Source organism: Mytilus edulis, chromosome 3 (genome assembly GCF_963676685.1).
Source record: "Mytilus edulis chromosome 3, xbMytEdul2.2, whole genome shotgun sequence".
Taxonomy (NCBI): domain Eukaryota; kingdom Metazoa; phylum Mollusca; class Bivalvia; order Mytilida; family Mytilidae; genus Mytilus; species Mytilus edulis.
The window spans coordinates 75202185-75217889 of record NC_092346.1 but is presented as its reverse complement, the minus strand read 5'-3'; the positions used below and the strand labels follow the sequence as shown (position 1 = coordinate 75217889).

Genomic DNA, 15705 nt, shown 5'->3' with positions numbered 1-15705 from the left:
GCGGTGCGAATACCAAATAATTCCGGTTTGTTTAAAGATTGCCGAATTATTGTGATTTAATCTGAATTAAAAACTGAAAAAAATAATATGATGACAATCTTTGAAAAATAAACAAGTAGTAAGAGCTGAAATATAATAATAGCCACTTGAGTGTATGGTGTCCGCCCGCTGCCAATGTATTGTGACGGGTCAAAACATAAAATGCATGTTGTCAATTCATTTTTTCTGTCCGATAGAATTTTTCAAATTTTAAAACAGACATACCACATGTATTCAGGATCATAAAATTGAAATTTGGGAAAAAATTGAGGCGAAAAAAATAATGCCAAAACATGAATAACAATAATGGTGAAAAAACCAAGTCGTCTCTCCGTGATAGGGACCCTCAAAATAAATATTGTTTTTCTCAATATCTAATCGATAGAACCGTTTAAATTTTTTATACAGCATACAATACATACCAATGATTATTACAGGAATGTATGAAAAGAATTGAGGCGACCAATTTTTGGAATTTTCTTATAATTGAAGCCGAGCCGTAACGTTAGCGAGAAAAGGTAAAAAAAAAAAACACACACTTTTTTCCATATTTTTTTTTTTTTTTATAAAAATTAATAAATCAATAAATACGGTTTTATTTCAGGAATGTATATACCAGGGAATAACCTTTTTCATTTCAGAGCAGTGAATACTTCATATAAACACCAATACGCTTAATTATAATTCCACCACCTTCCGCACTTGCAATGAAAAACATTGAAAAAATAGGACTCCTACTTCAAAAGGGGTACAAATTTCCGCCCTGGCTTGGACCCTCATTTTCTTATTGAATTTCGATTCCAAATACTTACTAGAATAAGCTGTAAAAAAAATTATTCAATCGGAGGATAGGCTTTTTTTTTGTACCCCTTTTGAATATCACTATTTAATTCCACAGTGCAGACAATCAAAATCCGAAATTCTATCTTTAGACAAAAAAAATATATGTTTCCTGTTATTTTAATGTATGAGAACAAAAATAACATGTAAATTTATTTATTTTTCTAACACAAAAGTGCTTAAAATCAACATTTTTTCCCGTCAGTATTTTGCAGTACTTGATAGAAAATAAATTACAAAAGCGCGCCATTTTTCAGTTAACGTCGGCCGACGCAAAATAGTCCAATTTTCGGCGTAGGGCTACTGAGCGCCGCCGAATCACATTTTGGCTGAAAAGGCACATCCGGTTGTCCTACTGGATCGCATACCCCGTATCGCATAGCTAAACCCGTATCGCATACCCCGTATCGCAGGGTAAAACCCGTATCGCATACCTTTTTTTTTATTATTATTATTGCATACAGTTAGTTTTTTGGGTTTTTTTTTGCTTAAGAATTTTTTTTTTTAAATTACTCAATTTTTTGAATGACGTCATTGTTTGGTATGTAACGTCACGAACGTCAAGTTTTCATATTGTACGTGACGTCACAAACATCAAGCTTTTACAACATATTTTTTTGGCACACTAAATGCAACTATAAGAAATACAAAACACTCAAATAAATACAATAATAAACAAAATATTTTCAAAACAACAGATTGTAAGGTAACCCAGGTGCTTCGTATAAATAATTGAGCAGTTATTTTAAGGCTTTGAAACAAGACAAAAGCAGAACTGAAGGTAACCCAGTGCTATGGATCAGAAAACAGTTCATATAATATAATACTCTTCTGTTGAAATATATGATAAAGCGTATAATACATGGCAAAATCCGTATCACATGCCGTATCACCCTCGACCAATATCATCCCTCGGGCTGATATTGATGTCTCGGGATGATACGACATATGATACGGATTTTGCCATGTATTATTCTCTATATACCTTGTGTCTAATACTGTATTATGTAATTTCACATGTTTCATCTTGAAAAATTAAATAATTACAAAAAAAAAAAAAAAAAAAAAAAAAACGGCCGTTAGTTTTCTCGTTTGAATTGTTTTATCTGGGCCTTTTATAGATGACTATGCGGTATGGGCTTTGCTCATGGTTGAAGGCCGTACGGTGACCTATAGTTATTAATGTCTGTGTCATTTTGGTCTTTTGTGAATTATAGTTGTCTCATTGGAAATCAAACCACATCTTCTTTTTTTATATTAAGTTATCTTAATCACAGTGTAGATACTATTCTGTACGCTATCCGGAAGTCGCGATTTTCGAAGCGAGAACTTTTTGAATCACATTTTAAATTTGTTGGATATACTATATTAAACGGTAAGATGTTCATCTGTACATTGCTTAATGATTAATTCAGCTGACATCGATATTCACAAATGGTTTATAATTAAATTTAGCACATTCATTATTCGTATCTTTGCCTTAATCAAGAGATTTTCAAGTGCATCACTACGGTAAATCAGTCGGTGAACCTGAAAACAATCTTTTTGCACCCTTACTGTACAAATTACCGTAAAAACCAGACTTAATTTACTAAATAAAGTATATTTTAAGTGGTGGTAAAAGTTTCAGCCAGATCTTTGAAGCCAGAAATAAGAAAATTACACTTGTTTGAATTTCTCACTGTACGATCAGTCTCGCTTGTATATTTTGAAACTGTATGATCAGTCTTTATTTCACTGTATTCTAGTAGTGATTTCAAAGTTATTTACGATACATTAGAAGATTGCATTTTTCTTAATAACACAGATATATTTTAATAAATTCACATCCTGAAAACTTATCAAACATGTTTTAGCTTGATAGGGTGTACTCGACTTACTACATTAAGTATAAGGATGTTTGAATGTTGCTGAAATAAGAGGAAGGTTTGTTTGTTTATTTAAGTTTCAGAAATGTCCTCCGTTATACTTAAAATTGTACAAACACACAGATGTAATTGTTTTATAAAAATGCATGCATTTACAAACATTCGAGGCCGTACTGTAGCCTATAATTGATCACAGTTCCTTCACTTTGTTTTGGATGTAGATCTGTCTCTTTCACACTCAATTGTACACCACTTGGTAAAGCGGTGGTTTATAGTGATAATGAAGTCCGTCTTTCAGTTCGTCCGTTGGACCGGTACAACATGTTTCGCCGGTTTTGTAAGGGCATCTCCTCATAAACCACTTAATATACATTGGGGTTTCCAGACATTTTTAAATGGAGAGGGGGTCCAATCCAGGAGAAAAGAGGATTCCAAATATATGTCCCCATACAAATGCATTGAAAATTTAAAAAAAAAAGTTTCAAACAGCCGGATCCCATTTTTCTTGAATCCGTCACTGGTATAACTATAACATTATTTTTTCTCGGATTCCGTATCATAAATGATAATATAGAAAAAAAGAAGATTCGGTATAAGATTGCCAATGAGACAACCGTCTACAAGAGATCAAAATGACACAGACATTAACAAATATAGATCACCGTATGGCCTTCAACAATGAGCAAAGCTAATACCACAAAGTCAGCTATAAAAGGCCCCGAAATGACAATGTAAAACAATTTAAACGAGAAAATTAACGGCCTTATTTATATATTAAAAATGAAATGTATTTCGAATTTTATTAAAAAATCTTTTATGGGGTTTCTTTATATAAGATACGGACTTGAACATTGCATTATATGGGGGCACCCATCAGGTATTTCCAACCGTGACACTTTTCTAAAACTGCTCTATTTTTTATTAATTAATGTATTATGGACCTTCTATTTAGAATTTTTGGTAAAAATATTTTTGATGTTTCTATATTTAAAATACGGACTTTGTCATAACCTTATATTGGGCATACCTATTTTATATCCACAACTTCCTTCAGACACTTGTCATAACTTAATGAATCTTTTTAACTAGGCACCTCTTGTTTTGAATTTTCGAAAATTCATCGGTTTTCTATTCCCATGATAAGGACTTTTCCACTACCTTTAATATTGAGTGGTACCCGTTTACTATACGCAACTTTCAAAACCTTACCATATATTAATAAAACTCCTCATATTCGTTATTAAATGATGCCCCTGTGCACCTATAATTTAGTTTTCTGGGGGTTTATTTTTTTCCAAAACATAGACTATAGAAGTGGTGGGGTATAATTTCGTTAATTCTTTCCTCAATACCTAAAGTTTTTAAACAAAGCTTTCTCTATCTATTTTTTTGTCATTTAAAAAGAGACAGGCTTGATGTATGTTATCACCAATTTGTCAACGGCAGACGGTGTTAATAGTTTTTACAAATGTAATAGTTAAAAACAGATAACTGCAACGACACACTAATACAAAGTCCACAAGCGAATCATGTATTGCCTTTTAGGCATTTGATTTTAAGTAACACTGACGGAACAAAAATATAATTATTTTGCCGTCTACAAAAATCATCAGAAATATATTTATATTGTCCGATGAAAGAAATTACACGTTATAGTTCCATGGACACACTCATAATATCACATAGACACGTATATACCATCAAATTGCCGTTGTTTTTCAGTCAAGGTCGTTAAAAACTTCCATTTGTTGTTGTTTTTTTTCTTCAAAATCACGACTGGTCATACAGACAAAAAATCTGAAATCGCTTCTAGAATACAGTCAGTTTTGGACTGATCGTACAGTAATTTATTTTGGGATCCTCAAGGAAAGCATATTTTTTATTAGAAATACGAACATTCTACTTAAATACGGTAGGAATATTGAAACAGTATATATTTAACTGTAAACTGATGCAAATATTTACAATAAAAGATTATTTGCTTTGTACTACGAGAGCAAAATTGTCAATCGATTTCACTTTTTGCTATGAAGTTGGTGTGATGCACACGTATATTTTATATTCTACTGCATGTTTTTGTTACAGTTACTCATATCTATGATGTTATACATACATTTATGATGTGCAAAGCACTTTATAGATATAGGAGTAAACAAATGATGAGAAAAAGCGCCAAAACAAAACCGTTCTGTTAGGCAGTTTGAAATCCTCGCTTCGAAAATCGCGACTTCCGGATAGCGTACAGAATAGTATCTACACTGTGTTAATGGTACTTAATAGATGTCAAATTTAATCATAATTTGACTAGACAAGTTCAAGTATTAAATTAATGCTTATTTAGTTTCGATTCTTCACAAAAATCCATTAATCAAATTGATACAAAATAAATGTGTCTACATAAATGTATTGCATTTGTAGAATTTGTTTCAGGTATTTTATGTCCGAACAAGTCACACCTATGTTAAAAGATGTCCTGAAATGGCTGAACTAGTCATATTCACAAAAGTAAAATGCTACAATGATTACGAATATCACTGTTTGGCGTTACATCGAATTACGTTTAACAACTACAAAGAAGAATGCAGACCACCAGAATGGGTATCTTTAGGTACAATAAGACTAAAACTAATAGATTTAATATGCAATACTTATGATAAATAAGAAGATGTGGTATGAGTACCAATGAGACAACTCTCTATCCAAATCACAATGTGTAAAATGTAAAACATTATCTTAGGTCAAAGTAATGACTTCAACACGGAACTCTGGCTAAAATCGAACTGCAAGCTATGATATGCCCTAAAATGACTAGTTTTGAACAAGTCAAACAGGTAAACCGGCTGTCTTAATTTTTTTTTTATAAAAACGATTTACGAGAAACACTAATAAATCAAACCCACAACTGCCAACCACTGAACAACAGACTGCAGGTTTAGGACAGGTGCATACAAATGCGGATTGTTGTTCATACAAAAAAAGATGTAATATGATCCCCAAAGAGACCAATAGACACAGAAATGACAACTTTCTGAGGTCACGGTACAGCCTACAACGACGAACAAAGCCCATATCGCATAGACAGCTTTAAAAGGCCTCAATGACTATGTAAAATGTTACAGGATTATAATTTAATACGCAAGACGCAAAACAGTTCAACGAGAAAACAGCCTATTGTATGTACAAAAAAAAATGAACGAAAACATATATGTAACACATCAACAAACGACAACGTATGGTGAGATATATTGATCGATAATGGTTGCAGGTACATTTACATAATGTCATTTGTACAAGGATAGATAATATTTATAAAGGATGATGTTAATAATTTATAGTGGGAGTTTTTTTTCTCATTTGCGTTTTCCCCGACAAATGAGACTGTATAAATTGGGCCCCCTTAGTTGCTTCTCTGCGCAACTGAGGGTGGATGTAACAGGTGATTGTTAATAACATATGTTTAATGTAAAAAAAAAAAAAACAAAAAACAAACGACAATCGATGAACTACAGGTTACTGACTTAGGACAGGCACATACGAACAGACTGTGGCGGTGTTAAACATATAAGTGGGATCCCAACCCTCCCCTAACCTGGAACAGTAGTGTAATAATACAACATAAGAACGAACTATACAAATCAGTTGAAAAAGGCTTAGCTCATCAGATGGATACAATATAAATACATTTAACACACAAACAAAAACGTGGACGTGGCCTGGTACTTGGATATCCCAACTACAAAAAAGACATTAACTGACAGCTAGTTCAAAGTCACTCACAACTAATTAAAAAAATGCATCGAGGACTCATGTATATATTTTTTAATTTCCTAAAGTTTGGAAAATGCTGGATCTTTTATTTTGCACTATACATTTTCCTTACAAAACTGCTTCTTCATTTTATTAACTAGGCGACGTAATGTATATAAAAATTCGTAATAGTTGGAAAAGATTAGCCAATCTTTGTTACGTGAAAATGCCAAAGTAACAAAAATACAAATACTAATTTCATGGTGTTTTCTACGAATACAGGTAACTATCCAGTATTAAGAGGCCGGTACATCGACTACGAAACTTGTCCGGTTTCCACTTATCAACCTTTTTTGTTCAGATCAAATGAACGTTATAAATGCACATATCTGAAGTCAATATGTTCATTAGACGGTCAAGTTAAAGTTAACGACGGAACAACAACTAGTGACAAAGCTTGTCGCTGTGATTACAACAGAGGATATGCATTTGTAATAAGACCGCAAAATCAAAGTGCATGTATTCCATCACAAGAAGACTGCAGTTGTTACAGTAAACGTTGTGAAAAAGATCAACACCTAAATCCAGGTAAACACTTTAACTTAATGAAAGAAAGCAAAATCAGTGCTTTAAAAATGGTTATACACGTATCTTCAAAAATTCCAGCAATTTATAATATAAGTAACTAAAGACATGCAATTGATATATTTACTGTTTAATATAATGAGTCAAAACTTATCCTGCAAATAACAATGGAGCATTATGTGCATGATATAATAATAATATAATACTATTTTATTCAATAAAATATCAAGCATATGAGTTTTACAATACACAATATACAAAACATAAAGACAAAATAAGTCATAGTACGGTCTTTACACGAAGCCTTGGCTCACATCGAACAACACACTGTAAAGAGCTACTAACATGACTAGCGTAAAACCATTCAAACGGGGAAAAAATAACGGCCTAATCTATATTAAAAAAAAAGAGAAACCCTTATGAACCACATCAACAAACGACAACCACTGAACTACAGGTTCCTGACTTAGGACAGGTGCAAACGCATATACCTTTAATCATTAGGAATAAAGGAAATTGTGGCATATTGTGCCAATGTGCAGGTTTGCAAAAGCCAACCGTAAATGGAATAAATTAAACTTTATTTTAACACACAGACTTCTAGAAAAAGACCAAGACCATTTTATATTCAGCGCTTATTCTGTATTGTCTAATTGAAAATGATTCGAGAATGTATTGTTTGCTTACAGTGTACGTTTATTAATAAATTAAAGGCAAGCATTACAATTGTTCCTGCTGCAGTTGTGACTTGAGAGTGTTTTTGTAGTTTTATTTATTCAAAAAAATACGAATTGATACAACTTTCAGTCAAAACGATATGAATATATAACAAATAAGCTGAAATTGAACGAAGATAAAACCGAGTTAATAATTTTTATCTCCGAAACACCGAGTAAAAGAGTTCGCAGACTGTCACCTCACTTTTTGCAAAAACATCGTTAGTGATTCAGCATGCGTTAAGAACCTTGGTGTTTATTTTGACAAGACATTGGCGATGGACCAACAGATTAGTGCGCCCTCGAAATCTTGTTTCTACCAGATCAGAAATATCGGTCAAATTCGTCCATTCATTACAGAGAATGCAGCAAAGACACTTGTTTGCTCTTTAGTGACGTCTCGCTTGGACTATGGGAATGCATTATTATATGGACTTCCGGCAAATGCAATTCAACGATTACAGCGTGTACAGAACACCGCCGCAAAATTAATCACAAGGAAAAAGAAAAACGAACATGTTACTCCAATTTTAAAACAACTTCATTGGCTGTCAATAACATTTCGTTGCAAATACGAAGTGTTGCTTTATGTGTTTAAAGCTCTGAAAAAGAGGCACCCGTATACCTTCAAGACCTAGTTAACATTTACAAGCCAACAAGAACTCTTCGGTCTGAAAACAATATGCTACTAGTCAAACCAACAGTAAGAACAAAAACATATGGAGAGAGACGGTTTGATAGAGCTGTCGCCGTTTTATGGAATGACTTACCGAAAGAACTGCGAAACACGGAAACTGTGAATGAATTTAAGAAAAACATTAAAACTTATCTTTTTAGACAGGCTTATCCACATGATTAATAATCGGACAGTACTTAGACTTTTATTCGATCTCAGTTTATATCTTAATGTATCATACCTACTTTGTATTGCATTTTTATTTTCTTTACTCTTTTTTTTAGTCATTTCTCATACTTACTTATTCTTTATTGCATTTTTATTTCCTTGAAATTGAAGCTCTCATGTTGATTTTATTTTTTAAAACAAAACATTAGATTTATCTATATTTTAATTAATTTTTATATATTGAGTTATATTTTTTACAGTCTCTATTTTGATTCTATTGAACCATTGACACAAAGATATATATAAATTTTTTAAATTGTGTTTATTTATATATATATATATATATATATATATATATGTACTTGTACCATTGTTTGTTTTATATGCATTGTAAAGCGCTTAGAGTAAATATTTATTTAGATAAGCGCTATATAAGCACTGTAAATAATAATAATAATAATAATAATAATATAAAAAATATCTACAATTGATAATATGATCATCTTTACCTGTTGATTTTCAGATTATGAATGTCAAGCTATAACAGTACTACACGGAAACAGTACTTACCATGTTGTGTAAGTTTGATAGTACTTTCTTTTAAATTTTCGAACTAGAGTCGATTTTTTTCTGAAGTTTTATAAAACGAACGGAAGCGCACATGATTTTGTTTTCAATTTCCAAATTCATGCATACAGAGATCGAGATGTACAAAAAATGTATTGACTGCGCGGCATTATAAGCTTATTGACATTAAACACAAACTCAAATACGAGCATTTTAAGTTATCATCAAGATATTTAATGAGCTTTTACAACATGTGAGTCGATACCACTGCTGATGGTAGTATTTGGTTCAAGACCCTGAGTTAGTATCAATACTCTTGTACATTAGAAAACCTATGTTTTAAGGTTTTTCATTCCAAAGGCACATATAATGAGCAGGCGGGGAAAGAAAATAATATAATATATCTCTTTTTTCTCATTGTGTAGCCTTCCAACCGCTAAAGCAGAATGCATCTCATCATTTTGTACATACGTCATAAGATAACCCGTTCCTTGTAAACATATTAACCCATTGAAAAAAATGTTTGGGAATAAACGTATTTTTTAAACACATTTTCCTTTACTTTTTTGTGCAAAATGGGCAAAATTGTTCATATAATTATATTTCATATTAGTTTTGTGGAGATTAAACTTAAGCTTTAAGACTAATGTCAAGTAAAATAAATCTAAGGATGACTTGTTAATGCGAATATTGACAATACTCTTTGTTATGTACCGAATTGGCATATACTTGAAATAAAAGATAAATCAATAAACAAACGACTCTTTTGCACCTTGCTGGAGAAACTAGATAGGAGCGTTTTGCAATTCTAGATTATTATTTCTAATTTCATAAATGGTTGGTCTGTAGCTCAACGTTTAATCTCTGTTTTATAAATAAGTAAATGTTATTCACATATACTATTGCAGAACAGTGACATCCGACGATAATACAAGCCATAATGGGAAATTTGTCATGACAAATCTAAACAATTTTGTCTCTGGAAAAGAAGGTATGTATGAATACATATCTGAAAATGGTAAATCCGTAACTTAAAGCGTTCACTACCATAACGAGGGAAAACAATTAAAAAACTCTTTTCAAGTTCACCGGTCGGCATCGTGATATTTTATATTGTTGATGTTTCAATGCGGCAGGTTGACTCTATATGCCTACCTTGTGGCATGTCAAAATGTCAAAATTCAAAACTAAAAGTTTCTTCCAAAAAAATCAAAAGACCAAACATGTCAAACAAATCGAGAACAATTGTCATATTTCTGGTTGGTACAGGCATTTCCTTGATTTTATAGCTAGCATGAAATCTCATTTGCGGGACAGCCGCACTCAATTCCATTATATTGACAACAATATGTAAGCAAAACAAACAGATGAGTAAAAATGTCAAACATACGGGGTCTACATGTAGCAGTCATCATTGTGTTATAATATTATTCACTATAAAACAAACAACTATGCAACAAAGAAAAACAACATGGCATAGAGACACTATGTAAACAAAGCCAATAAGCCAAAAAGAAAGACAAGAAAACAATAAAGGACTGTACTACATTAACACAATGGTATGAAAAAAACTAACAAACACATAAAATGTCAAATAAAAAGAACACTATAACAGGTTTTTAAGACGATTAAAAAACGTTTGTTCATATAATCTATACTACAAAACCATTATGTATCATTTGGTCAAGTTGATACAAAATATTTATCAGCAAGGTCTCTGTATCATTGACGTTACCCTGGTTCATTAACTTTCTGTTCAGATATTGTTGACAATTTATAAAGTCTGAGTAGCAGCTTCAAGTTGTTGAATACCGAAGGAGTGTTGTTTTTTTACTTTGGAAAACTGTAACGGGTTGTGCATGCATATCATAAGTTGCTTATTTATGTCAAAGGGACAATGTTTCTATCCCGATGTTATAATCCTATTTCGGTATCGAGACGTTCATATTACTATGTTTATATTTCAGACCTTGTTCGCTATAATTATGCCGGTGTTTTTTTTAATAAATGTTATATGTGTTTTTAAATTATTAAACCAAGGATTTCGTCGTCAAAAAAAACTTATAGCATTTACTTTAACTCTTTCATAGCTTGTTTCAGAATTTTGCTGTACTTGTAGAAAACTCATGATAAAGAGGATATCACATCCTAACTTTTGAGGTTATGTTGTTTATAGAGCCAAAAATTTGGTAACGATCTTTAAGATGAGCTCATTTGAGCAGCTTGGCAATTATACGGCTGTAATAATATAATGAATATTTATGTAATGGTACAAAATAAAATTTAAAAAGATGTGGTATGATTACCATCGAGACAACTATCCACAAAGAATGTATGACGTAACAGGTTGGAAACAATATGATACCATATAGCCAACAGCAATGACCAAAACCCATATTATCATAATACAAAGCCCCAAAATGACAAATGCAAAACAATTCAAAGGAGAAAGTAATGGCATGATTTGAATATAAAACAAAAAATATGACGGGGTAAAACATTGATTATATCAGCAAGACATTAAAACATAACATAGCTGTTATCATAAACGGTCATATACTCTGTCACAATTTATATTTTTGCATTGCACAAGATCACATTTTTTTCTAAGACTGTTTATGACTTTTTTACACTTTATCCATGTGGTTTGTACTGATTGATATTGTTTGTTGTTAGAATGCTTTTTGCTTTCTTTCTTTCAAAAAAGAAAACAATACAAAATACTTTGTTATAAATTGATAGCACAATTAACTGAACTTTTTTTGGAATATCTGACAAAAAGTAAACAAACGTCTTTAAGTATTTTTGTTTGTTCGCTGTGTGTGTTTTATGTATATCAGACGAGCCAATCCTTTCAAAAATTAATTTTTAGATTGTGTATATGTTGTGCTGTTACAGGACTGTTCGGTGTTTGGGGCGGGTTTGATTTTAACTTAAGCTTTTTTTACCCCCGTCACATTTATCATGTGCCTATCAAAAGTCAAGTTCTCTGTTATTCAAGGGTAGTCGTTTGATGATGTATATATTTACTTTTAGTTTATTGGTTTGATTACAAAGTTTTAAATGTATTTTTTTTTATCATTCGGTTTAATTTCTGCTGTCTTTCACGTATTTGGTATGTCATCGACAATCTTTACACAGCTTCATTTTTGTATGTATTTTCTGTATTTTCATTCCCTTATTGCGCTTAAGATTTGTGGTTTATTTATTTCAAGTGTTATGAATTATCAATTTTCTCTGCATTATGTTTTTCCTGAAGACATAGTTGCTGAACATCAAAGTTTTATCTTCAGTGATAACGATTTTTGAAAGAAGATTGATATTGATATTGTTAAACAGTCCATTGCTAACATACAAAGTTTCAACAAACATTCTCTCTTTTTGTGTTTCTGTTTGCATCCATTTGATGAATTAATGCCTTTTTCAACTGATTTAAATTGTTTCTTATATTAAACCGTTACACGACTGTCCAATGCTATAGGCTAGGAGAGAGTGTGGCCATAAAAACCTTTTTTAACCCTGCCACATGTATATAGTGTGTTGCTGTGTAACGTATTTGTTGTTCGTTAATTATTTTGTACATAAATTAGTTTTTCTTTTTCTAATTGATTTACATTTGTCATTTCGGGGTCTTTCAGATCTAACTACGCGGTATGGGCTTTGCTCGTTGTTGAAGCCATACGGCGACCTACAGTTGTCAATGTCTGCGTCATTTTGGTCTCTTGTGGAAAGTTGTCTCATTGCCAATCATATGGCTTTTTCTTATTCATATGACTAAACAATAATGATACATTTTCTTGGACTTTCCAGGCAATAAAAAGGACACAAGTGGAGTATATAATAATACGTTTTTTAATCGAATACTGATTCAAGTATGATCAATTAAACAAAAATCGACATTGCAGACTATGAATAAAAAACATCTTCGTTTTAAAATAATTTTATTTAGTTTCTGGAATCGTTACACGCATTACATTTTTTTTTTACTTTATAAAATGTTATTTACATTATATCGACTTATACTTCCAATAAGGCAATGTTAATGAACCAGTTTGTGGAACTTGATTTAGAACTCTAAATGTTTTTCCTGAAATATAATGTAATTATGGATGTTCCAGACTTCTTATGTTGTGGTTTGCCATATATTCCGCCTGTTTGCTAATAACTGCACGTAATCTATGTCCGAAGATGACTATCATACGAGTAGGAATTTGTATTGCTATACAACATACATATATCTCTGTATATTGTACATTCAATATGTATTTATTGTTGGTGTTTCTGTTATGGTTTCGGTTGAATAATTTGTTATGTCTTATTGTTTGTTGTCGATAGATAATCATAGAATTGCATTTCAAATAATCATAGAATTGCATTTCAAAACCTTGATTGTTATATTTCCGAATATGACTGTCTTTCAGAGTGTGATTTTGCACTTACATACGACGTGTCTCATTATTTTGTACATTCAGCATTCGTGTATTTATTTTTGATGTTTTGTTATGGTTTCAATTCGATAACCTGTTATGTATTATCGTTTGAAGTAATTATAAAACTGCATCTCCATAACATCATTGTCATGAAAATTGTTTGGACGATTGTTCTGAATATAATTGTATAAAGATCGAAATTGCATGTTAATTATGAGAGAGCGTCACTGTTTTTGATATCCTGCAGTGTTTGTCGTTGACAGAATATGTTCGTGGTTGTTCTGCGATTTGCTTGTTGTGTCGACTACTATATTATTCGTTTGTGCGTTTCTTTGTGATGCATGTTTTTGCTTGTGTTTGTGCTGTATTTCCGTCTGGTAGTGTTATAAATTAGTGATAATTTTTAACATTGCATAAGACGGGAAGTTTGGTTTTATGAAACCAGTTTTTTTTTCTTAAAATTGTCTATACCAAGTCAGGAATATGACAGTTATTATCAAATAGTTCGTTTCTATGTGTGTTGGCGTTTGATTTGTTACACTTCGGTGTTCCTGTTGTTCCTTTGTCTCCAAAGGTTTTAATTTGTAACCCGCATTGTCCTTCTCTCTACCGGTTTATGACTTTTGAACACAACTGTACTACTGTTGTCTTTATTTACGTTACATATATGATTTTTTTGCTATTCAGTTGGAGTTCCCGTAAATATCAGAAAAAAGCGCTATGTTACGTGTTTTTTGCCTAAATTGCAATAATGATTATAGGACTAAAAAAAAACGGAATTAAAATGATATTCTTTTACTTGCTTATTTAAAAGATTTATTAATTCTGTTTCAGGACATATTTCTGGTTTGATTGTATTGAAATCTTTAATAGTATTTGTCGTATTGATGACATCTGCCTTTTCAATTGCCTGTAAGTATTTCTAACTAAAAATAAATCCTTAATTAATTAATATCATGTTTGCTTTATAGTTTTTCAAAGATTATTTATGTTGTTATCATCTGTATTTTCAGGTTAGTCACTTGTAATATTAAAATAGTTTTTGGCTTTAAGTTGAGTTTTTAATTAACAGTATAGGGAGAATTTTGAAAAGGCGTAATAAAGTAAGACTGATAAAGAAACCAATACAGCACTTATACCACGCTTTTCAAATACATATAAAAGGAAAATAACACTGCCTTTAATTTCTCGAATACAACTATCTTTTCTCCTAACATATTTACCAAATCATGCCTTAAATCCTAAAAAAACAGAACTTTTTTTCGACAGGGTCATAAATTTATCTGGTGATTTCATAAAATCATTGCTTAACAAATTTAAAAAAAAAATTACCCTGATTTGTATAATGCTTATATGCAACCCAAGAAGAGAAAGTCATACCATTTGACATTTTATTTTATGTTAAGGTGTTTTTTTATGATTTGTTTCCCTTTTTCTCCACGTTTTCATTCTCATTAGTCAGTTTAGATTGTGGTGACACTTACTCTTTATTTCACTAGTTTTGTAGTTTAGAAACACTTTAGATTTAACAAGTCCTCAGAAACCGATAAATATTCAATTATTTTCACAACAAGAAATCCATTTTTTGCTTTATTTTGCTATGTTGCTTTTTATTCGAATTTTTTAACTATTGAAATAATCGTTTCAGCACTTATTTATCCGCTTGAACATCTGACCATGTATACTCAATCAAGTCAAGGAGTTTACAAAAAAACAAAAAAGCAGGAAATGAATCAAAAGACAGGTAAGCTTAGAATGAGGGTTTGATATTTGAAGTTTCAATTGTTTTTACTTGATAAGTCAATCAATGAATTGTGGCAATTTAAGTTCATTTATGTTAGGGATGAGCAGCTGTTTCATTCACTACCCCACCCTTTTCATATATTTTGAATTGCAAAAATACAGAGTACCCTGTCATATATTCTTGACACAAAAGAGGGACAAAAGATACCAGAGAGACAGTCAAACTCATAAATCGTAAATAAACTGACAACGCCATGGCTAAAAATATAAAAGACAAACAGACAAACAGTAGTACACATGACACAACATAGAATCTAAAGAATAAA

General features: G+C 31.5%; 2 protein-coding genes across 5 annotated transcripts in view; one reads left to right on the top strand and one right to left on the bottom strand.

Moving 5' to 3' along the window:
- Positions 1–15705, bottom strand: part of LOC139517441 (alpha-2A adrenergic receptor-like) — a 541200-nt gene that overhangs the window by 74936 nt on the left and 450559 nt on the right. The gene's annotated exons all lie outside the window — the stretch shown is intronic.
- The window catches only part of LOC139517440 (uncharacterized), a 76086-nt gene that overhangs the window by 22931 nt on the left and 37450 nt on the right, over positions 1–15705 (top strand). For all 4 annotated transcript variants that reach the window (XM_071308468.1, XM_071308472.1, XM_071308470.1 and 1 more), the window contains exons 3-8: positions 5178–5355; positions 6777–7082; positions 9163–9217; positions 10115–10197; positions 14471–14548; positions 15285–15380. In XM_071308468.1, coding sequence (XP_071164569.1) covers positions 5178–5355; positions 6777–7082; positions 9163–9217; positions 10115–10197; positions 14471–14548; positions 15285–15380 — 796 coding nt within the window. The remainder of the gene's footprint in view (positions 1–5177; positions 5356–6776; positions 7083–9162; positions 9218–10114; positions 10198–14470; positions 14549–15284; positions 15381–15705) is intronic.